Genomic DNA, 25,078 nt, shown 5'->3' on the forward strand with positions numbered 1-25,078 from the left:
GCTACGGCCAACCTCAGGCCCAGGTCCCTTCCAGACCAGTGAGATTGACCTTCCAGGACATGTGGGGCACTGGGCATTTCATGGGTCACCCAAGCTGTGATCCCCCTGAAATTACAGGCACAAATTCCACCAGGTGGCTGGTACAAGGAATGAGCAGACATAAACCCCACTCTCTGAAGGACAAAGCCTCCCCCGGGCAGGGTGACAGACGCCCACTTTATGTACCTTTTACAGGAATGCCATGTGATTCCTGTTCCACAAAAAGCCAGTAAGACTTGCCCAGCACTGTGAGTGCACGGATGCTCAGAAGTGGCGCGCACACACAGGGCTGTCGACCTCCGCTTTCAACTGGGCGTGGTGGCTTTCCAAGAGAGTGCAGACTGTGTGGGGAAGAGAGTGTGCGCATGGGTCGGGGAGGTGGGGGAGGGGGAAGGACAGGAGAGTGCTTGTTTTTAAAATATGGCTACTCAGGTGTAGTCGCCACATGTGGAATGAAAAACTTGAATCCTGCCAAACAGTTTGTGAAGACCAGTACCACGGCCTGTTTTGAAAGTGGGCTACAGAGGAGGGGCGGATTGAGGCGGTGCCCCCACAAGGCTGTGCACAGACACAGGAGGTAGGCTGTCCCCAGCACCAACAGCCCTCCCCGCGGGCAGCCCTTCCCCATCATGGAGGACGTGGGGAGCCTGAGACACACTCGGCGCCCCTGATGCCTGATGGGATGACTGCGTAGACCATTGCAGAATGAATGCATAGGCCCCTGGCTCCACAGCTGCTGAAAATTTCATTGTATCAAGATCAGGCCCCTTCTGGGTGACTGCACAGGCTCCTGCCCCTGGGGCTGGTCAGGTGGGACTCAGGCTGCCTCTAGGCCCCCACCCCACCCCCGGGTTGGCACCAAGCTACCCTCTGCAGAACCCTGACACCGCACCTTGTCTGATCTTCCCTCCTCCTGTCCCACTTCTCCACCCGATGCCAGTCTCTCCAGGAACTTTCCTAGGACTTGGCTGTCGCCACGCCCTCCTCCCAGGGTCTGCCTCTGAGGGCTCTGAAGGAACACAGTTCACATGTGGCCAGGAAGCAGAGTTGAGCTGAAACCCCAGCATCACCCACCCTCCCTGTCACCCTCAGGAGTCAGTGGCTTCAACACACACAATTTAAGATCATCAGGTAGTTAAAACTACGAATCACACGTGAATGGGTAAGTTCATTTTCACTTTATAATGAGTGAGTACATTCTGAGAATATGGGTATGGTTTGAGGCTCTGGGAGGGATGGGTAGACGCCTCCCATGGTCAGACCTGTAAATAACAAAGCTGTAAATAACAAGACATGGAACTCTGCGTTAGGAAGGAGCTCTGTACATGCTCACAAGGCAGTGGCTTCTTCCCAGGGTCTCATCTACAGAGCTGCTGGGTCACAAGACCCAAGGCATTTCCACGACGATGAAACAGGACCCAGCGCTGGCCAGTGGCTCCCACAAAGCCACCCAGCCAACCTAGGTTGGGAGCCAGGTGTCCTGTCCAATGGCATCTCTAGGGTCATGCTCTGCTGCCCTGGGTGAAAGCACTTTCATCCAACTGTTTTCAAGTCTTGGCAGCAAGTGAGGAACGTTCTTGCAAATTAGCTGAAAGGGAAGCAGAGAAGAGGTGAATATGAGCCCCTGCCTAGTTAGAACAGGGGGTCACACTTCTCTGTCACCTCTCCCCCTGCCCCACCCAGCACCAGAGAGATGCCAGTTCTGCTAAGACTAAACTCTTAACTCACTGCAAAGTCTCCACGGGCACCATCTCATTTAGTTCCTAACAAATCCCTCCCATCATTTCCACTTTATAGGTGAGGAAACTGAGGCTGGGAAGTTGAAATCATTTGCCTATGTCATGCGGTGGGGGAGCAAGACTTTAAAGCCAGGCCTGGCCAGCTCCTAAAAGCCGTCCTACACTGCCTCCCCATGGGCCCCCAGCACTTCCGCTTTTAAGCTGCACAGCCCTGTGGTGGCTGAGACACGCTGCAAGGACTGTCCCTGTCATCAGCAGGTAGTAGCCACATGCTGGCTTCAATCTTCACTGGCCCTACATTTTCCAGGAGGTCTCACACCTGAATATTCTGGAATCTGAAATCTGATGTTAGCTTGTCAAGGGCATCCTGGGGAAACAGCCTGCTTTCAAGGGCTTTGGTTCACTACGGGTTGACTTTCAGCTTTCACAGGGGAGGGTGGGTATTGGGTTTTACCTGCAAAGACCCCTCCAGTTGCTGCAATCCTACAGCCTTTGCATCCACCTGCTTGCACCTGACCTTGGACAGCATCTGAGAGCAGAGCCTGTGCCTCACCTACAACCTCCTCCGGTGCCAGCCTCCCCAGACATCCTTCTGTTCCCACTGCAGTGGCTTCCCTGTGGTTCCTCCAAGTCAAGATAATGCCCGCATCAGGAGGTCTCCTAGTCCGGCTCCTTTTGCCTGGGTGCCCTTTCTCCAGGTCTTCCTGCGGCAGCACCTCCTCGTCTCAGATCCTGGCTCAGATGTCAGCCCCTCACCCTAGCCTTCGGTGATTCCCATCTGACTCGGCTCCCAGCACCACATCGCCTGCTGTTCCCTTCACAGTTCTCATTGCACTCAGTCACTCCCTGGCTGGCTTACCTGTTTGTTGCCTTCTTTGGTCTTCTACTAAAGGACATAGGATATGTAAACCCCACAGCAGCGGGACCTCTGTCTGCTCTATGCACTGCCTTGCCCCCAGCACAACGTGGGCTTGCTGTAGCTGCCGCAGATGACTGCTGAGCACCTAAGTGCCTGGCACATGCCTATCGCTGAGCTGGTACTCAGTAGTTTCACATGACAGAGGGAGGGACGGACTTCGTGGGAGAGTGGAGGACTTGTCTGCCCTTTCACGGATGCATTGGGACGAAGGAATGGAAAGGAGATGGAAAGGTAAGTGACGACCTAGTCAAGTCTTTGGATTTAGGTCTAGTGGGTATAGAAACTTCCATTTCCGACAACACGGACAGGGTTCCAGCATTCACTTTGAATTTATAAGGGAGTTGAACATTCGACCTACAGGTAAAGGCCACCTCTCAGCCTCCCACTGGTCCGCTCCACAATGAAAGCTACCTAGGATGCCTGGCTGCACAGAGTCACCCCTGCCACTGACGCAGCGCTCCTCCCACCTACCTGCTGTCACTGCTTTACTGGAGGTGCCTCTGTGGTCCTTTTCCATGCCCTGCCACCATCTTGTAATTGCCCTCTGCAAGAAGAATGGGGCTGTGTTGGGGCAGGTGTGTCGATTTCCGCTCAAAGGTTCACCAACTATTGCGAAGTCCAAACACCTTGGCCAGGTGAGGTCGCCCAAACCCTACCTGTGGTCTCTCCCTTCCCCTCACCAGGATCCACGGCCTCTGGGTTCTGGCCCTGCCCGCAATTCTGGCTTCACCTCCTGGCCCCTCCCACTTGCTTGCTAGACACACCGGCTGCAGGGATGGCTTAGTTGCTTCTGACCTCAGGATTCTGACACTTGCTGTTACTAAAAAGCCATGGGGGTTTATCGTTTGAATTTTCTGTTTGATATTAATTTCATGATAGCAGGGACAGGGTCCGCCAGGTTCACAAATGTAGCCCTAACCTCCAGCACAGAATGAGGAATAGAGTGAAGAATAAAGAAGCACAGAATGCTTGATAAATGTTTAATCAAGATATGACAGATGGGTCTAATGATTAAATGAGTTATTGAATGAATACATGGATGGATGAATGGATGGAGAGACGGGTGGGTGGGTGACTAGATAAATTATTAAATGGATGGATGATTGAATTATTGGATGGATGGATCAATAGATAATTGAATGAGAAGATGGTGTCAGCCATATTTTTTAATTCTGTGAATAAACGTAGGAGGGACTTAAACATCTCCAGTCTCAGATTCTGAGGTCTGGCACGAATCCATATTTGCTGTGTCCTCCTCTCAACTCACACCTCCTCTGCCCACTGTCAGACAGCAGGGCTTCCACTTCATTTACCAAGTCTAGTCTCTATTTCCTCTCCCATGAGACTTCCCTGAGCTGCTGCCTCAGTCCCTGTCCAAGCCACCTGAGTAGGGGGCCCCCACCCTCCCAGCCTGCAGCCCCAAATGGCCCCTGTCCTACCAGGTGCCACCCGGAGGGCTGCCCAGGTTGGAGGAGAGAGTTTCACAACAGCAGCCAGCGTCTCGGCGTCCCACCACCTTGCCCCCCCAGTGTCGTCTGGTGTCACAGAAGCGGCCAGGGAGAGTGCGTCCATGGAGAGTGCGTCCATGCCCCTTCTTAGCGGCCTCGCGGTGTAGTTCTCACAGTCATCCATGAGGTTTTATTTTTCCTTTTCACCCAAGAAATGCTCAGCGTCCTTTTTAGGACTTTCTGCAAAGAAAGAATGTTTTCTTCTCTTACCTGGATATTCTTTCTTATCTCTGTGGTTCAGGAATGACTTTTCTGGAAAAAGAAAAAAAAAGAGGATTAAATGCCTTTCAGAAATTTTATAAGGCCCAAACTAAAGAATTATTTGTTTTTCTTTCTTTCTTTTTTAAAGGTTTTATTTATTTATTTTTAGAAAGAAGGGAAGGGAGAGAGAGAAACATCATTGTGTGGTTGCCTCTCGTGCGACCCCTACTGGGGACTGACCTGCAACTGAGGCATGTGCCCTGACTGGGAATGGAACCTGCAACCCTTTGGTTTGTAGGCTGGCACTCAATCCACTGAGCCACACCAGCCAGAAACGTTTGTGTTTTTCATCTCATTCTATCAAGAGTGTACAGTAGACTTTCCAGAGGCTCCATGACTTTGATATCACAGCCACTCCAATGCAAAAGCAGGTGAGAGAATCCGGCTCTCTCCTCTTAATTCATATGCAGAATTGTAAAAATGTGAAAGCATACCACTCTTCTCACTATTATTTTTTTTGTATTGAAAAATAGTTATTTTTAAGAAAAATGCTATTTCTGTTTACTACATAATGAATTTATCGCTGCCATTTTGATGAATTGATATATAAATATTTTTAGTGTCTCCGCTTTAGTTTCTAATATGGTAAATATCACAGCCACACAAAGAAGAGCTCTATGGGGTCCTCAAAATCTTTTTAGCATAAAGGGGTCCTGAGACCAAAAAGTTCGGAAACTACTATATTCTCAGATGAGCTGGAAACCATTTCAGCATGTTGTTCAGCAAATGTCATTACAAAATACGTTCACATGGGGAGTAAATGGCTTTTATTTTTAAGAGAGAAGGGAAGGGAGGGAGAAAGGGAGGGAGAGTAACATCAACGTGAAAGAGAAACATCGACTGGTTGCCCCGACTGGGGACCGAACCTACAACCTAGGTATGTGTCCTACCAGGGAATTGAACCTGCGACCTTTTGCTTTGCAGGATGCCACCCAACTGACTGGGTAACATCAATCAGGGATATTTTTGTGGGAGAGTCCTTTCAAAAGTCATGCAGTAATGTCATCACTGCAAAGGACAAAGTAACTGGAGAATGAATCTCCCCTCAACTGCTCCGCTAATTCCCTCTGAGCATCCTAAGCACGTTAATTTTCTCACCTGGAAATGGACAAAAAGACTGTCTCTTAAGATATTGTGAGGGCTAGAACAAATAATTTCATTCACAACACATATATGCAAATATTAAGAGGAGCGGTATGAAACTGCCATTTTTGTGTGTAAAAAGCAATCAACTCTTGGTGATTTCGTATGTCTCCATTCCTTGTCCCTGTTGACTGTCATTAGCCCCACCTCTCGTCCCAGCCCCCACCAGCAGCAGAACATCTCGGGGAGAGCGGAATCTGGCCAGAGCGCAATGTCTCACGCAGCGCTGCCTACATCGGGTGGCCCACGCCTCCCCGTTGGCACACCGGCCTTGCTTGGCAGCTGCAAGGTTAAATGGTCACATTTATGCGCCTGAATTCATATCGTGTTATATGTCAATTATATCTCAATTAAAAACCACCCTATGCACAGCTGGGCATTTTGCTTCCCTTTGTCCTGTGGCCACGCTAGAAGTCATCCGGGAGCTCGGGACCAGCGCTGACCCTCACTCACTGTATGAGGCCCTGGGGGCCAAGGGGGCAACAGGCCGTTTTAGTGTTTTTTCCAGACCAGAGACTCTGAACTATTCCTGTTCCCCGCCTCCTTGGGGATGAGTTTCAGCCCATAATGCCAGCTCAAGGCTATGTAACCTTCCTTTATTCTTCTCATGACACAGACGGCCATGTCACTCGTCAGAGGTGAACATGGGATCCCACCTCCCACATCTCAGCCTTGGCCGCTCAGCCTCTGAGTGACTCGAACCCCTCAGAAAAATGCACTGGTCCCCTGCCCCGGCTCTCCGAAAAGTCCGGTTTACTGCACATGTCAGTGTTCACTTCCCTCAGAGAAAGACATGGGCCCCTCAGAAGTTGGGCTCCAGGCTGATGGGCGGTGAGACCTCCATAGTCATCAGCCCCCTAGAAGTTACCTCTCAGAGGAGACTGGCCTCTTAGGTGTGGGCATGAGATCCGCAACTGATTCTCAAATGGCCCACAAACATGGACATGGACATTTATATGGAGAGAGAATGGAGGTGGCGTGGGGAGAGGGAAACAGTGATAAAGCAAAAATGACAATATTTTAACAATTGATGAACAGGGTGGAGGGTCCGAGGCACTAGAGGGTGAGCCAAAGCAGGTTTACAGGTGTGAGTACATGAAACAGAGTTCATTCTTGCATTATTATCAATGTACCAATGCACTGTTTTGCATGCAAACAATTGTAAACCTACTTTTGCCCCACTGTGTATACTTTTCACTTTTCTGTTTGTCTAAAATTACTTAAATTGTGTAGTTTAAAAAACACTTAGATGAAAGGCTTCTTCCTTGTTTGCCCAGGTCAGGAGTGCCCCACTCCTCCCGGGAACTTTGCTTCAAGAAGCCGTTGGAATTCAGGATATTTCCAAACTCCCTATAAGTACCAACTGTTCTTGCTGAGTGACAGCCCCCAGGCCTGGGGCCAAGACTAGAGATGTCATTTATGTTCTATCTTCGAGGCTCAGATCTTCCTGTGAGAGGGGAGCGCGCGCGCGCACACACACACACACACACACACCGGCTTTGGAGCCGGTGGACAGGCTCGAAATTCCCACCCTGCTCCCTGCTAACTGTGTGCACTGTCTGGGTCAGGTCTTAAACTCATGCCCCCCTTTCTATGAGACAGCGAGATAGCAGTGTACGTTCCCTGAGGACCTACTGTGTGTCAGGTACTGCTCTAAGCACCTTACAAGTGCTCTTTCCTTCAAGCCTTGTCACTACTCCATGAAACAGTTACTTCCATGAGCATCACAAGTCCTTTTACAGATGAATAAACTGAGGCTAAGAAAGGTTACACTGCCTGCCCAAAGTCACCAGGGAAGAAAGCTGTAGGATTTGACCTCCTTTCAGGGGTTCTTTGCCTGCATTTTTGACTGTGGCACTGCCTTCTGGTTATACTTTCCTCTTTATAGGCTTTATAGATAAAGCTTAAAGGCAGTACCTCTGAGGCACCCACTTGACAGCAGGCATCATCCAGCTGATCTCTTTGCCTATTATCCCCATCCACGAAGTGGGTCTCATACAACCCAATGAGCTAGATCAGGAGCTGAGAGAGGGAAGAAAGTTCCAGACCTTTTCAGTTATAACAATGACATTTCAGTCCCAAGGGCTCCTGACTCGCCCGCAGCTCTCTCCTGATAAAGGCTGTTTTCCTCACACTCCAGCGTGTTCCCACAGGCCGCCTGCCCTCGGGACTTTGCACCTGCTGGACCGCATGCCCCGCCCACCTAAGGCTTGATTTGGTGTCAAAGATTCTGTTCTGCGCTTGTGAAGCAAGAGGCGTGGCAGCTTGACTATCACAAGCCCATTTTACAAATGAGGGAAGTGAGGCCTGGGAAGGTTCCATTTGGGACACGTGGCAGTGAGGGGCCGCATGGCCTGGCCACTGGAGCCCAGGCTGTCTGGTCGGAGAACCCGTTCGTAACCCCAAATCACTAACAGAATGTGGGAGAAATCATGATTCTGCCCAACTGGTTCAAATCCTTTCACAGACAAATTTTTTTCAAAGCTCAGAATTTCAGGGATCAGGATTCTCAGGACAATTCTCATGTCTCATAATCGTATTATTTGCAATAATCATGTTGCTGAAGGTGTAACTGATTTAATGTGTCTCTCTTTCTTGAAACACTTTGGAAAAATAAATTCTCAAGTTGGAAAAAATAAAAAGCTTTGGCATACCAGGCACTCTGGTGTGACCTTTTGGCCAGTAGGGTCACTGTAATTGACCCTGTGTGACCGAGGGTGCTGTCTGTGAGCTCAGACATACAGACATGGGGACGGGGTCCCGGAGTGTGTGGATTCAAAGTTCCAAACAGTTCGCCTTCAATAAGCCACCTTATATCTCCCTGAAGCTCCAGATTCTTTGCTTGCCACACATTTCTTCCAAATTCTCACCAAACCTGTCAACCTTACGTCTTGCATATGTAGGGCGCTCGTGGGTTTCAAGTATTCTCACTGGTACTTGCTTTTCCTTGCGGATGTCCTAGCCTTTTTGGGAAAAGTACGCAAACTAGCGTGGTGCTGTTCATGCCCCTTGCGGATCCATTTATCGCCTTCTTCCCCTGATACAAAGACTAATTAAGTCACGTAGAATGGTCCTAACAGAAATTAAGGTTAAAATATCAGATGTTTACTCGGGCCGCTACATGTATGATTTAAATTAATCCCCATAACTTCAAAAAGTGGCCCCATTTTATAGAGAAGGAACCTGCAGCTTGGAGACTGAAGCACTTGACCCCAAGGTCAGCCACCTAGGAGGGGGCAGAGCTGGGGTTGAAGGTCAGTGCCACGCACAGGTGAAGGGACGGGGTGGGACATCTGAAAGCAGAGCAGGGCAGTAGGGGGACAGGAGGAGCCATCGTCCAGGGGCCGGGGCCCGTGGTTTTCTCTGTGACATGCAGGGGGTTACAGGAGAGTGAGGATGGGACCGGGCCAGGAACGGCGTTTGGGCGCCCACACTCACCTGCTTGCCGGCGCTGCTTGACACAGTGCCCGTGGTTGGGGATGCCCTTGGCCCGGTCACCCGGTAACACGATGTGGCACTCATAGCCCGTGGGACAGAGGGGTGGCTCCGCGCCGTCCGAGGTGGTGCTGCAGGGCTCTACTGTGGGGAGGGCGCAGGCCAGGTCTCAGGGGCGCCCTCCCTGAGGCGATGCATGCATGTTAGCCAGAGGGGCGGCCTCTCATGTGTGTCCCCCTATTCTGGGCTGTGCCTTGGGCCTCACTCAGTGTCACATGTGCACACACACATAGGCACACACACACAGAGCAGTCCAAAGTCACGTGATCCCACACACGCCCTCTCATGAATAGTGCCACACATGCATGCGTTCACTCACACACCCTGAAACACACGTGTTCATGCTACAGTCACCTGTGTACACACATTCACACACAAAATCCCTAACACACACACACACCATCCCACAACTCCTAACACACATATATATACTACACACACAGCCACCCACACACAGGTTCACAAATCCTACACACATACACATTCACACTTACAGTTACACACACTTACATGCACACAGGTGCACAAATATTCAGCTATACACAGCCACACAGTTTCTTGCACGGCTGCACACAGTCTCACACACAGAAGTGTGCAGAATCACAAGCACGGCTGCGCACATGCAAGTGTACACACTTGAACTCTCATGGCTCTCTACACCCCAGGCCGGCATGTGGTGCCTTTCAGGGACTGCTCCCCACCCCCTGGAAGGAGGCCTGCTCACCAGGAAGCAGCAAACCCCTAATTACAATCTTAGGGATTCATACCCACCCAGGCCCCCTCCCTCTCAATTCTCTGCCAGGAGGGAGTCCCCATTCCCAGGGACAGTCAAGCCCCCATCGTCCTTCTCCATCGGGGTGCGGGAGGGCCCTAGAGGTCTGCGTGTTTGGGGACAGTCAGCCAGCTGGAGCAGGGGCAGCCCCGTTATTGGTATTCCGGTGGCATCTGAGGAGGGATCCTGGCTCTGACGCCAGGTCTGGGCGTGTCCTGTAGGTACCTTGAGATACTTCCTTAGGGCCATCCAGGAGCCAGCCGTTGCCACCAAGCCACAGAGGTTTCGGCTCCACCAGCCAATCTACAACTAACAAAATAATACATGGTTAAATGGAGGCCCTCCTCAGGGGTCTGAGAAGCACCCCAGCCCCAGCATCTGGAATGGGAGAGCCTACATGTCTTGGCAAAACACAGAATCTCCCTGGGGAAGAAACACCTCGCTCCCCAGCATACATTTGCCCTTTCTTTTAGTAATAGACCTTTGAGTTTTGGCTGGCCACTGGGTGGCTAAGCTGGAGACTACATTTCCCAGCCTCACTTAGAACTAGGTGTGTCCACGTGACTGAGTTCAGACCAATGGAAAGTGAGCAGAAGTGATGAGGTAACTTCTGGTCTTGCTCTTGCATTGGTGCTGGATTTCTCCCCTCTCACAAACACCCTCCCTCCTTCTTCCAGGCTGGAACCGTGTGGAGCAACTGGATGGAGGGAGCCTAGGTCCCTGCATGACTGTGGATCAGAGCCACCTGGCTGCCACGGACCATCTTCCTACCTCTGGCCTATTAACTGAGGGAGAAGTAAACGCCCCGTAGCTTGGACATCTGGGTTTATGGGTCGTTTTGTTACAGGAGCACAACTTGTTCTACAACCAATATATTTTTAACCGGAAAAGTGACCCACGCAGTAGACTGGAAGGTCTTCAGAAACCCAAACCAGGGGTTGAAAGACCAAGTGCCCCGGAGGGCGGACAGGTGACCGAGAGGGAAAAAACAGGCCAGGTAGGACAGACACGTGTGGCAAAGTGAAGGGTGTTTCTGCCTCTGAGGCTCAGCCGCTGGTCCGCTCTGGCCAAACATTCCCACTGTGTCCAGAGTGGACTTTTGTTTTAAATAGTCCGGTTTTTACACATTGACAATGAATTTACAGGTTTTAAGCACTTCGGAGATCAACTGAAACTGGTTTGAAATTACAGTTGTCTGCGTCCCGTCCCCTGCTCTAGTCTGCCTTAGAAACGGGCAAAAAGAACGAGGTGCTCGTGCTGTCAGGCTCCTGGGAGGAACAAGACGGGCATCGGTGGAGGTGCTGGTCGGCTTTTTCTTCAGCGATGGCTCGCCGTGTGGAGGTGGAAGCAACAGAGGAACAAACCAACAGTTTCCAGTTTCCAAACTGGAGGGATGACGTGGCGAGATTCCGCGGCCCCTGTTGTTAGTCTTCGGGGTTTTCCTTCCTTCCCACACGTGATAAAAACATTTTCAGTAGGAAATGTGTCAGCGCTCTTTGTATTCTTCCTTGCATCGGTCACAGGCTTCCGAGCAGCAGGGAAATGTGCGCATTCCGCTCTACTTTTTGGAATACTGCACCTGGGTGAAGGCCTCCTATCAATTTGCAGACTCCTAAAGGCTTGGCAGCCCATGGCCTTGCCTCTCTTTCCTTCGCCAGAACTTCCTGGGATCTGCTGCTAAACAAACTCCCCGCCCCCCGCCCCCCCCTTAGGTCAAGATTCACTTCTGACAACAGTCTCTCTGCGCGGTGGGAATGCGGCAGCGTGTGTGAGCCTCTTAGAACAGGGCCTGGTGCCTTTCAAATCCTCTGGTTCTCACCTCAAAGCAGTTTTGTCCTCCATGGAACAGTTAGCAAAGTCTAGAGATATTTTTGGTTGCCACAGCGCAGGGTGTGGGAAGTACTGGCATCAAGTGAGTAGAGGCCAGGAAGGCTGCTAAACACCCTGTAGTGCCCAGGTCAGCCACCCCGCCCTCCCCCCTCCCCCCCTCAATTAGAATTACAGTGATCCTCACCTATAGAGGGAGTTACATTCCAGAGCCCCACCCCATGATAGGTGAAAATCAGAGAAGTAGTGGCCTTATATTTATTTTATTATTTATATATGTTTTAAGGCTTTATAGACCCTTCCCACACTCCTATAAACCTTTCCCTCTCTCTTATTAACCTTTCCCACACTCTCATAAACACTTCATATGCTCTTAAACACTTTCTACACACTTAAGCCTGCGTAATTTTAACAACATATAAAATTCTATATGAATACAGTATACTGCAAAATCCCACGATATAGCGAAGACTCTGCGACACAGAATTAGATACATATATATTTTAAAAACCCACACTACAGTGAGGCAGCAATAAGTGTAGCATGATATCGTTAGGGATGACTGTACTAACCCCAAATGCCAAGAGAGCCAGGGGTGAGAAACCTTGTGTTAAATTTTATCAATATAGTTGTTATTATGATTAACCGATGGCTTTTCCTGCTGGCCGGTGAAATCTAGTCATTTTATTATTTTATGAATCATTGATTCATTGAATAACTTTTAGGGGTCTAGAGACTGTTTTACGTGGTGGGGTACAGAAGTGAATGACATAGACCAGATTCTCCTTATGGGGCTGACCTTCAAGGGTGGGAAGCAGTCGACAAACAAACAAATAAAACAATATTCCAGACTGAGCTACAAAGAAAACTTAGGCAGGGCAAAGGGGTAAGGAATGTCTGGAGGAGGGATTGCCATTTTGCGAGGGAACTCTTTCCTGAGGAAGTGACCACCTGTGGGCAAAGACCGGAAGGAGATGAGGAAGCAAGCTGTGCAGGTGTCTGGGGGAAGGAGGCTTATGCAGTGAGGGACCCCACATATGGGCCCAGGTACTGGAGTGAGGGCCCACATCCCTGCACTCGGGGACTAATGAAGACTGGATGGAAACTCTAGCTCTGACTGCCATGTAACCTTGAGCACGGGACTCAGCTTCTCTGAACCTCAGTGTTGAACTGTAAAATAGGGCTGATAACAGTCTCTTCGCCCCCTGGGACTGTGTGAGTGGAAAACAAGGTGATGTGTGGAAAGGCCACAGGCATGTCATGGATAGCTGCACAGCTCGTGCACAGTTCAAAAGCCCCTGGCCCAGGCGGCAAGGGAGTCTGGAGTCCCCACGCCCTGTGGCAGGTGGTCCGAGGGAAGGGGCAGCTTCCTCACTTGCAAACTGGAGCGAAGCACCGTTATGCGCTTCCTCCACCAGGAGGGGACAGCGTGCTGTCTTTCTGATACTGGGCCTTGCACGAGCCTCCGGGCAGGGCGTACCTGTCCAGTTTCCGAACAAGAGGCAGTACTCAAAGGCATGGGAGATTGTAATTATGAACAGCATTAAGGGTGCTGAGTCCCCTGTCATCCTGACCTCACTCCAAAGAAAGCAAAGTGTGGCCACTCTTACTTTGGCCTCAGGAGGAGGGGTTGTGGCTGCCTTCGCAGAGCCGCCCTGGTGATTAAGGCCCTTGGAAACCTCAGGTGCGGTCCACACAGGCTGTTATTGTCTAAGGCTCAGCCTGAGCAGAACTTGAAGTGGAGGAAACTTTGCTGCCCTTATCCTAACCTCTGAGGGACACTTTTGCTCCACCCAGAGGGAGGTGGCTGTCCAGCCCCTCCTGCTCCCCAGCCCCCCACCCCAGGCCCTGCACCACACAGTGTTCCCCAAGCGCTCCTTTCCTTCCCGTCCCAAACCTTGTCTCCAGAGGGATCTTAAACTTTTTCCTTTCAAAGAGGAATCTGAGAACAGTTTCTCCCAGAGGGATTCGCATTCAGACTACACGTGATCATCTGCTACCAGCGCAGACGGGGCCTTGGCACTTCGGAATGCTCAGACTGGCGTGAGCTGCACATTCGCATTTCGGTCGTTTCACAGGTGGGGGACCTACGGAGGTGACCCGCTAGGTGGTGGGTTTGAACCCAGCAGTCTTCATCCCCCTGCCTCTCTGCAGGGGGCACACCCCCTCTGGCCTGCTAAGGCCCCAGATTTGCATCTCAAATGCTCCCAAGACCAGGCATCAGGAGTGAGGGGGACCTGGAGGGGTCGGTAGAGAACCGGGGGTACCACTGCCATCCAGGGGCACAGGAGGCTCCTGCGGAAGGTGGCCCAGGGAACGCCATCCAATATGTTAAGAGCCAGAAATCCGGGTTTTTATGAAACATCTTCCCCATCCTCACAGGAGGGGAACGCACTTTTTCTAGACTAGAGCTCTCTGAGGGCAGCAGCCCTGAGTACATCCAATGCTTACTCAATGAGCCCAAATGTTCCCATTTCACAGGTGGACCCGCCCCGGGGGCCCAAGGTTAAGCGCATCCGCGTTCCTCCCAGCCCGACCTCCCTCGGGCAGTGCAGGCCACTTCACCCGGGTCTGCCACCCTCAGGTCCCGCCACCGCCTCATTTCCTTGGCCCCGGCAGCGCCTACCTGGCGGGGGCGGCACCAACTCCAGGCAGGTGTAGGCGCAGCCGTTGTAGCAGCAGCGTTGGTCCGACGAGCACTCGAAGTCGGCCCGGCAGCGCGCCACCCGACAGGCGCCAGGGGGCAGCAAGCGCGGGGGCGGCGGGCAGCTGTCCTCCTCCGACTGCCCCGGCCCTTCCTCTTCCTGGGCCTGCGGGGAGATGGCCGTGTCAATGGCGCCCCTCGAGGGCCACAGCCCGCGGGACCCAAGCTGGATGCCAACGCTGCGTGGAGCTTTGAGAGGAGGGCAAGTTTGCTGGGCCTCTGAGCCTTGGCGTAAATGCCCCAGAAGCAGCCTCAGCCGGCAGCTCTGAGGATTAACAGATGTTGTTTCTCTTTGCGATGGCCCCCAACTGATAAGACTGCAAGCCCACCGACAGTAAAAAGAATAAACGAAATGTGAACGGTTTGTGCGTTAACCGTATATTCTGATATATACATGTGTAACCACATGTGTTATACATATATAACAGGCTACATGTGAGTATATGTATATGTAAAATGTGTGTACATACACATGTATTTCTATATAAACATATAAATCTTATAATCCATATGGAGCTTTGAGAATTTATAAATCATACATAGAATGGATAAATGTACAAAACTTGGATAAATCTCACAAACATAATATTGAGCAAAAAAAACCCCACAACTCACAAGAGAACACACAGTCTGTTTATATTTTTAGTTCAAAAAGAGGCAAAGTGAGAGAAGAGAGAAGGTACCCGCCTAGTGAGAGAAGTGAAAACAGCGGCCACTCCGGGGTGGTGACCGGGAGGGGTGTGGGGTCCCTGGGGCCTGGCCCTCGCTGCTTCTTGCTGATTCACTTTGTGCAGATTCATGGAGCTCGACACACGATTTTTTGAGCTTTTGGTATTATGTTTCAAAAACGTTAATGAGACACAGTACTTAACATATAGGGCATACGGGCACATGACCAATAAAATAAGCATGTTAGAAGGGAGATTGGGAGAGTTTGTCACACCAGGCAACTCACTCCGGGTCCCTCTGACACGGGACCCCACACATGCCGGGAACATTCTTCTGCTTCTGGATTTGAAAGTGGGGTGTGTGGGGGGCAGGCCTCGCACAACCCTGTGCATGCACACACGTGTGCACACACAGTGAGGTATAGAATAGGCTCGTTGGGAAGAAACACTCCAGCTTGCCCTGCCTCCTGGCCTATGGCTAAACTGCTCCTGCCACCTAACTTCCTATTTATAACACAAGAAAAAAGCAAACAAAATATAACCAGAGACTTTGAAATTAAGAACAATCTAACAATAGCCAGAGGGGAGGGGGAGGGGACAGTGGGGAGAAGTGTGGGGGCCCGCCAGGCCGCAGGGGATCAAGGACAGAGTTCTCCACTGTGAAAATGGTGGATGAACTTGATTTCTGGTCCCTGGAGCCGGCGGGTACCTTGACATTTTCCTAACCTTCTAGTTCCCAGCCTTGAAGGATATAACAAGATTATGGCATATGTGTCATGTTCCAAGACGGTTATGAGAACTTCTTGCCCTTTTGATAGCTTAAGGGAGTGCACGAACTCTGAGAAACAACATTGTTTCTAGTTCCTTGCAGTCTTGCTTCAGGCGTTAGCAGTTTGTATTTAAGACAGCTGTTCCTTGAATAAAGTTGCCATTTGCCAGCAGAGCATTTGGTCCTCTCCAGAGAAGGGTTTTCAGGAACTACTTACTATAAAGGACACATGGACAAAACCAAGGAGGGTGGAAGCCAGGGAAGGAGGTGGGTTTGGCTGGGGTGGGGAGGTGTGGTGGGGAGAAAATACAGACAAGTGTAATTGAACAACAGTAAAGTAATTTATGGGAAATAAATAAATAAGTAGATTCCCATTTTCCCCCCTACACACACATGTCAAGTAAACAATGCCGGTCTGCAGACTGGACTGATATGTGGCCATCAAAACTCGCCCTGAACCTGCTGCTCACCAAGATACTGAGGATTGTGAAGAAATGAAGGTAAAGACAGTTTGTTTGCTATGCACCTAACTACATGTTCAAGTATACATATACACACATACAATACGGATATATTGGTATAGGTCTAGAATATGTTTTGGAAGCAGATACAAGAACACACAATGCTTGCTTTTGGAGGCAAGAATTGGGTTGTGAAAAAAAGAATTAGGTTGTTAAGCCAAGGGAGTTTTCTCCTCATTATTCACTATTTTGTTTTACATATATAACTATTACAAAAGAGTGTGTGTATATACATAGGTGTATATGTGTATACATATGCTTATATGTATATATATACACATATAAAGTGTGTGTATACACAATATATATTTTTGCCATGCACACTTTTTTCAATTTTGACAAAAAAATTTTTTAAACTGTAGAAGTACTTACAAAGAATTTGTAATGACAAGAAAAGCACATGATATGTTAGTAAAAAGAGAAAGAAAAGGCAAGATACAAAATGGCATATGCCATCTATTTTTAACTATAAAGAGGGAAGTTCAAAGATGCCTGAACACCCTTCCCGCGCAGCTATTGCGGGTGGCTGCAAACTCCGTGCGCTGCTCCCAAAGCCCTGTAGAGGGCGTCGGATCACCAAGAATAGGTCCCCAGCCGGCTCGTCTTTGAACTGGTGCGGGTCCGATGGACTTTCGGTTTTACAACTTCTTCCACCGGACAGCTCCACCCCCCAGCAAGGGATCAGAGGGAGAGCAAGAGAGGAAACAAAGCTGTAAGCAAGTGGGGAGGAGAATGGCCTAGGAGGGGTGGGTCTCCTGGCCCCGACCCCAGCTTCACGCAGAAGATTTTTTCTCCCTTACATAGGTCGTTTAATTTGTGAAAAATACAAACGAACACAAATCCATCATTTGCAGATAAGGAAAGGGAAGTTCCAGGAGATCGGTGGTTCTTCCCCCAAACAAAGGGTAGATGGGAGCATGGGACTTCAGAGGCCTGGTTCAGCCTTTTCCCTGTCCCCTACTCCCTCTGGTCCCCCTGATTCCAAGTGCCATCATGAATAATTTCCAAGCTGCAAGCAGAGGTTATTAACCTTCGTCATTAGCTCCTGTTCATTCTCTTCAGAATTAACAACACTGGACTCACGTTGGGGCCCCACCATCTCAGTCCTAATCGATGTGGCAGCTGCCCTGGCCTCCTTCGGAGGGTGATGGGAAAGCCCGTGCGTGGTCTGGAGGCGGTGGTTGGCTTTTCCGCCTGGCCTGCTTCTACGCCAAGCCTTGTTTGTGAAATTTAACGAAACCTGGAGATCAGAAGTGAAGTACTTTTCACCTCCCTCCGAAGCCTCCCCGTGCAGCAAGTCCCTAATGGCACCCCGACAGGGTGCTTCTCAGAATTGGGAAAGAACAAAAGCGACAATCGCCTTGGCAGTCAAATCTCCCCATTATTCGATTATTCGATTATTCAGCTGGCGGCTTGGCAGCAGTAGTTGGTGGCGGGTGATAAAGCCCTGCTTTCCCTGAGGGGCCAGGAGGAAAGCACCAAAGATTTCCAAAAATAGTTCGTGTCCTGCAAGGTGATATGCAAAGAAGGTCCTAAACAAAGGGTGTCTCCTGGAGTTCTGAGCAAGAATAGACTTTTAAAAAAGATTTTATTTCCTTATATTTAGAGAGAGGAGAAGGGAGGGAGAAAGAGAGGGAAAGAAACATCGATGCGTGTGAGAGAAATAGCAACAGGCTGACTCTTGGACACGCCCACCAGGGGCCAAACCCGAAACCCAGGCGTCTGCCCTGACTGGGAATCAAACCAGAGACCTTTTGCTCTGTGAGACAACACCCACCTGAGTCACACTGGTCAGGGGGAAAGAATGGATTTCTATCAAAGAAACAAGTACATCTCCCTAATGGCTTCCCAGACCATGGGGGAGGGTGGGTGTCGAAAGGTTAAAGGCCAAAGTCCTTGGCCTAAAGCTCAAATCTGAGCAGCCCCAACCCCTCCATGTCTGTCCTCCCTCCCATCACTCTCCGCCTTGCTCATTCCTGTCCAGTGTTCTGGCCTCGCTGAGGTCCCTGGGACAGGATAAGACTAGTCCCACAGATGGGCTTTGCATGGGCTGCTCCTCTTGTCCAGATGCCCTTATGTATCTGGCCTTTATCTCCTAACCCCTGGTTACCGTGGGAACACTGCGTTTGACAGACTCATCAGTTTCAAGTTTTTCGTCCCCTACAACATGCTGTCTTTACGCACTTGGCTTTGTTCCTACTGTGTCCTGGGCACCTACATTCTCTGCAGCCTTAGCCAGCCCACCCCTCCATTGCCACTCAGTCGAAAAGAAAATAATATCAGGTCAAATCCCTCTGAGAATGAGGCAGCTCACTCCAGACTGACAACATCCTTCACGAAAAACCCAGAGTGACCCGGGAATTTCATCTGCTATTTCCAGGCCTGCTAAGGGGTTATAGACACACATGTACAGCGCTGCTCAGACAGCAGCTGCCCAGTCCTGCATGCCTTGCTTGGACAAAAATGACTCTCTTAAGGTTATCTATCAGCCTTGTGGCTGTTTTCTGCCCCTTGGGGAGAGAGTCTTGGAGGCCTCTGTAGATTTGCAAAGCCATTCTGCTGCTATTAGGTGAGCAGGTTAGGAAAGCGTCGGTTGTGGCTCCTTTGGTAGGAAGCCCAGTTCTGCTAGTCCAAGCCTGATTCCACTGAAGTAAACAGCCTGGATGTCCAACCGAAGGAGACCAGACAAATAAATAACAGCACATCTGTACCCTGGAACACCATAGAAGCTTTTGAAAAGGGGGACACCTATCTACCATATCAACATATCCACCATATCTTGCTCAATGCAAAACTTCAGGTATGAAACAGTAAGAATAAACCAGACACAATTCCACGTACTATATGACTATATGACTATATGACTCCACTTATGTGAAATGTTCTGACTGGACACATCTGCAGAGACAGAAAGCAGATGGGTGGCGGCCAAGGGCGGGGGGACGGGGAGTGGGGAGTGATTGCTTCATGGGCCTGGGGTTTCCTCTGGGATGAGAGAAGCGTCTTGGAACTAGACAAAGGTGGTGGTTGTGCAATGCCACTGCACTGTTCACTCTGAAATGGCTCTGTGAACTTTATTCTAATAAAACAATTTTTTAAACAATATGAATAAAATCGCAACAAAAATGGTGTGTGGAAAAAATGTGGGGATGCTTCATAAATACATCTAGGCAGACATACCCCCAAATGTCAACAGAGCTATGTCTTTGAGGGAGAATTTAAATTATTTTCCTTACTTACAACAGTTTGTCTGAATCTCTTTTATAAGAAACATCATTTTCATAATCAGGAAAACAATGGAAACAGTTTCCATATAAGGAGAAAGAATCCAGTCTCCAGACCTCTCTCAATTTACTCAAGTCTTTCCCTCAGCCCTCCCCACCCCATTCATTCTGCTAGCAAAACTTTCCCCGTCTTTGGAATGTTCCAGCAACTTAACAATCAGACCAATAAAAGTGTGCCCCAGGATTTGTTTGCTCAGTGCAGGAAGAAAGCCAATTTTCCTCTAAGCACTAATCGCTCTTCCTTTGGAATTTGGACGTCAAAGCTCTAAAAATATGCCTCTCCCCAGAACAGAGGGCACAGAGTTCAGTGTGCATTGATGAATGCCATTTCCTGATGCCCTGGGACCTCGGCGCTGGGCTCTGAGGGCAGAATTTGGTGCACGGCTAATGGGACTTCCTCAGAAAAGAACTCAAAACTGGCTCTCACGCTGTTGACAGCCCCCGCAGCAGTGAAAGCCGAGAACAAGGCTGCAGACACGCCAATTCTTTGATGTCCACTGAGCATTGCTGTGCACCTGGAAGCCTTTCAGAACTTTTGACCCCATCTATCCTGTTCTGGAAGGTTTTAACATGATTTATTCACTCATCTAATGGTGAAGGCATAGTTCCCAGGCCGACTACCTGCCAGGCACTGGGCCGGGCACAAGGAGAGCCGAGTTGAACCGGATGACGCCATCCCAGCCTTCACGTGCCTCGGCTCCTTGACAAGTGACAAACACCAAACAAAACATCACATAGATAAAGCAAACTGATAGTTTTTTTTGTCATCTGCAAAAGTAGTTCATGAAAAACTAAATCAAACCACAGTAAAGGAACAAATCATGGAGATAATAATAATGGAGTTAAACTCTGTGAAGGAGAAGTGAGGGTGTTAGGAAAACGTTTAAGGACCAAGGTGAAACTGTTGGGACTCAGGAAATGAGGAGGGTGAAGGGGACGTGCGTACAGCCCCACACCATCACCTCTCCCACTCTTGCAACTTCGCAAAAAATAAAAGAGAGGCGTTAGAAGGCACTCGAGCCCACAGAAATAACAAGGGCTGCGGAGGAACCAGTTTTGCATGGGCTGCCAGCTGCTTCAGGCTGTCGTGTTCACCAAAAGACACGGCTCTGGGCAAACTACATGCCGAGGGGCGGACTGCGTGCAGAGGGGCGCGTGAGCAGGATGCCCCCCCCCCCATCCTGGCTGCTGCAGCCCCTCGCTGTCCCCTCCTCTGGGCAGGCACCTCCGGGGAGTATGCAAACTGCACAGACACTTCCTGCTGCACTGGATGGGAGCTTAGAGGGCAAAACAGACCCAGGGTCACAGCAACGTGCCTGGATTGCTGGGCCACACGGTCCCCAGACTGACACGGCGATGGCAATGGGCTCCCCAGGTGGATGTGCTGAGAGGATCCTGAGAGTCGATGTGCGGCCAGCTCTTGGCCTGGTGCGCAGGACATGCTCAGGAAAGACTTGTTCTCTCGAGTCTCTCTGAATGCCAGGAGAGAGAAGACCCAAACCCCAGCTCCCCGCAACTGACCCTGAGCTCCCACGAAAGGTCACTCACTGGGCTACTTACAAACATTGCACTTCTGTCTTATCTCGCCTCATAAATATTTGGTTCTGCTTTTTGTTTTGTTTCAAACAGTGCAGATGTGGAGAGGGTGGCTCTTTGCCAGGCACGGAGCTGCAGGCTCTCCGTGGTCTTCTCATCAGACTGCAAAGCAGTCACTCCGTTGCTGCAGATGAGGAAACTGAAGCTCAGAGAAGAGAAGCCTTCTCCTTACAAGCCTCCCATAGGGGTTGTGTGGGAACAGAAGGCAGTGTCGTCCTCTCTGGCACTGTCTCTGAGTCCCCTGGGCTGTAACTGTAATGCACAGGCATTCAGGAAGTTCCTCAGGGCCCGTTGCCCACTCTGCGGAGGGGCGGGGCTTTGAGAAGGTGAGAGAGGACGGCTGATGGAGGGGGCGAACGGCCAGGGGGTGGTCGGTGTTGACCACCAGCTCTCAGGTACAGCCTTTGCCAGTGTCCATGGGCTGAGACTCCCGCTGGGGCTGGTTTCCAACTACCAATGAAGGGTGCCGAATAAGGAGATGCAATAGCTCCTCAATAGCCACTATTTCAGCCCCACAGATACCACCAACATAAGTAATCTTGAGGAAGAGTGAAATAAGTACTGAGTAAAACAGTTCTAATGAGTACTTCCTTTTTAAAATTTGAATCACATGATTATACATTTATATGATTTAATTTTACTGAGGGCTCTATTTAACTCTCCGAGTGGGTCCACTTTGGCTTCAGCATGTTGTGGGGCCCCTGGCCTCGGCCCAAACCCTGACCTGCCCCATAACCCTCAAGGGTCCAGGGGTCTGACTCAGCTTTGGGTGGGGGCTGTGGAGTCCACATGAGAAAGTCCTTTCTTTGAGTGTGTAGGGCTCGCTTCCTAGGACTCCTAGATTCCCCGCTGAACATTTGCGGGGAAGTTAGAATCAGATCTGAAAGGGCCCTGGAAGCCATCTGGTCCTCTGCCTTCATTTCCCAGGTAACAACCTGAGGCCCAGAGAGAGCAGTGAGCAGCCCAAGGCTGCATAGCTCATCAGAGGTGCTGCTGAGATGACGTCCTGGCCCCCCGCACCCCGTGCTTGGCCTCCTTAATCGAGTCAGCAGCCTGTCTTTCCCCAGGGGTTTCTCTGAGGTAGGTTCTTGGCACAAATCCCTCCTGGTCTCAGCACTGGGGAGGGGTGCCGACGCTGTCCATAACCAGGGAGGGTTCCAACCCAGCGAGGGGCACACTGGAAGTGCTTGCATTTGACAGAGGGTGGCTAGGAGCAATTCAGTTTCTGAAGCCCATCCAGGCCTGTGTTTTTAAGGACCCCCCCCCCATTCCCCTTGGCTCATTGTCCCCAGCCCCGACATTCCTCCCAGCGAGATATCGAGATATCATAGTGTCTGCTCCTGCGTCACCCTGGGACAAGGCAGAGATAAGACCAGAGGACGTGTTGGAAATCTCTTTTTGGTCCCAAGTGCTAAATGCCTGAGAGGATGAAATCGACCTTTTGGGCCAGCAAAGAGCATGGGACAGTCAAACCCGAGAAGGCCTCTCTTCCTCCTTGCATATGCAAGTCCTCTCCTGTAGTGAGGACAGCCCCCTCAGGGGCTCCAAGATGCACCGTTTCTGCCCCTCAATCCTCATGGAGTTCCAGGAAGACTTCCCAGGAATGCCATCCTGGCTAGGGTCTCACCTCCTCCAAGAAGCCTTCTCCTGTGACTGTACCATCTCACAAGAGCTCTCCCTGCTTTAAACACCCTGCCATCCTTTTACTCACTACTACTCTTTTCCACGCCCAATGGCCTCCTGCCTGACCTGTAGAATGTGAGCCCTGGAGGATGAGATTAGCCTCAATGCAGTTTCATGCACTCCACCATGCCTGTGCTCATTAAAAAGCCCCTCTTCCTTGTCTCTATCTGGAAAACTCCTACTCATCTTCCCAAGCCCCAGGTTAAATGCCCCCAACCCTGGAAAACTCTGCCTGACTCCTCTGGGGCAGAGCTACATAGGTTCTTCTGCGCTTCCATTGCATTTGCCCATAGTTTCCCCACAAGAATGCACTGGACGCCAGCTTACTGACAGGTACCTGGCAAGGCACCAGGAACACTGCACTAAATGAGACAGAATCAGGCTGTGCCCTGAGGAACCTCTATTCCACCTGGGGAGGCAAGCATCCCCTGGTTTAACAAGTATTTAATTAAACGTCATCCAGACGCACTGACCACTTCCCACACGCTAAGAACTTCATGCATATCGTCATTTAACGCCCACACATAGGCACAGAGTGCTGGTGTTATTTCCTTGACTCTTCTATGCTTCCGTGCTCCCAGGGCAGGAGGACGGTCCTCCCGACTCCTGCCCTCCCCGCCAGTCCCCTTCCTGCTTTATTTCTTCTGTCAGCAGTTGTCATCAAACACACAAGGTTTTACTTTTATTTCTCACTCGTTCTCTGTCTCTCCGACCATAATGTGAATTCCTCAAGACAGGGATCTGACGTCTGTGTCCTCACAGGCTAGGACACTGCCTGGTAAACAGTGGCGATCAAACACGCTTATTGAAGGAAACACATCATTCTGACATTTTCAAAGGAGCAGATGAGGCCACTGGTGCTCAGAGAGGCCAAACGACTGGCCTGACGTCACATAGCTGGTGCGCAGCAGAGCCAGAGCTCAAACCAGATCCCCGGCTGCAGACACTGGCTGTGACCGAGGCTAGCCCTTTGTGCTGCCCTCACCTTTCTCCTGGCTGCCTCTCCCACTCCCGCCTGACTGTGCCACCCTCTGGGGTGGGAGCTGGTGTCTCCATCTTGTACCCTCTGGACCCACCACAGTACCTGGCCAAGTATAGTGCCCAGTAAAAGCTTTCTGAAGGAGAAAGGAATGGCATGAATGCACAGTCACATTTCAGAAACCGTTGGTTACTGACTGGTGAGATGCAGCACTCAGTTCTGAGTCTAAGACTCAGGTGCTCTTTTGTCAGGAGAAAGTACACTTTGCTAGGCAAAAGCACTTCCCAGTCCCCTTGCACATTTTTGGTGTTCTCTTTGCTTCTCTGCTTTCAGACAAGGAGTCCTTCGAAGGCATGAGTTCTATCTGCCCACCACCCGACTTCGACACTCACAGAATAAGAAAGACACCTGCCCTGCACGCCCACATGTGGGGGTTGCTTACAGAATGTGCAATGCCTGGGGACGGCTCATCTTTTCCTACCCTCCCCAGCCCAGCACTCAGACACTTACGTGGGATTTCTTAGGCAGCCTCGAATGCAATGCCCGTTTCCAGATATTCTTGGCAGAAGTGGCTTCAAGGAGAAGAAGCAGAGAGCACAGAATCCAGACGACCTTCCTTCTGCTGCTGCCCATCCTGCAGCTGGTAGAAGGGGTTTCTTCCCAGACGTTCAGAAAAGAAGGGCCCTTTCCCCAGGTGGGTCCTATGAATGGGGAGCAGAAGTGTGCATACTCTGCTAGACTGTCTTAGCTCCATTTAACAGGGTCCCTCAGATCATGTGTCCATGCCCAGCACACGCCCCCACCTCCAACCCCACCCCCAGTGGTGGCCGCCCCCTCTGGCTATTTTTAGTTTGCCCTATAACATCTGGCCCCAAAGATTCCAACCAGGCAGTGGTCAGCTGGCCGGCAGCAGGAGGAGGCACCTCCGGCTTGCTTGGAGACGTGGCTGGGAGTGGCCCTGTCACATTGGGATAATGAGCACTTCCTTGCAGGCTGGGGCGGTCTCTTCCAGAGGAGGTATGCTGGCTTCACAGCTGGGAGAGCTGGGGTGGGTGGGGGTGCCCACACAGGGGAACCAGCCCAGCAGGATGGGTGGGGATTCTAGCTGCTGCCTCATCCAAATTTTGAGCTGGGCTGACAAACTGTCTGCCCACAAAAGCTTCTTAGAAAG

At 50.6% G+C, this 25,078-nt stretch overlaps 1 protein-coding gene across 3 annotated transcripts; it reads right to left on the reverse strand.

Annotated features, from left to right (window-relative positions):
* Positions 1-1,187: 1,187 nt before the first annotated feature.
* WFDC1 (WAP four-disulfide core domain 1) lies at positions 1,188-24,872 on the reverse strand. 3 transcript variants are annotated; one of them, XM_037040280.1, is made up of 9 exons: positions 24,793-24,872; positions 24,412-24,608; positions 21,645-21,647; positions 14,330-14,513; positions 10,102-10,185; positions 9,048-9,188; positions 4,416-4,457; positions 3,169-3,241; positions 1,188-1,627 (listed from the first exon to the last, which is right to left on the reverse strand). In XM_037040280.1, exons 2-8 carry the CDS (start codon positions 24,538-24,540, stop codon positions 3,183-3,185), a joined length of 642 nt encoding a protein of 213 aa, XP_036896175.1. In that variant the 5' UTR covers positions 24,541-24,608; positions 24,793-24,872; the 3' UTR covers positions 1,188-1,627; positions 3,169-3,182. The 3 variants fall into 3 exon arrangements, with proteins under 3 accessions (XP_036896175.1, XP_036896177.1, XP_036896178.1); XM_037040282.1 differs by lacking the exons at positions 21,645-21,647; positions 24,793-24,872 and having other exon boundaries at positions 24,418-24,700; XM_037040283.1 differs by lacking the exons at positions 1,188-1,627; positions 3,169-3,241; positions 4,416-4,457; positions 24,793-24,872 and adding an exon at positions 5,429-5,564 and having other exon boundaries at positions 24,412-24,707.
* Positions 24,873-25,078: the final 206 nt, after the last annotated feature.

Source organism: Sturnira hondurensis, unplaced genomic scaffold, assembly GCF_014824575.4.
Source record: "Sturnira hondurensis isolate 20B ecotype Veracruz unplaced genomic scaffold, ASM1482457v3 Scaffold0002597, whole genome shotgun sequence".
Lineage (NCBI taxonomy): Eukaryota > Metazoa > Chordata > Mammalia > Chiroptera > Phyllostomidae > Sturnira > Sturnira hondurensis.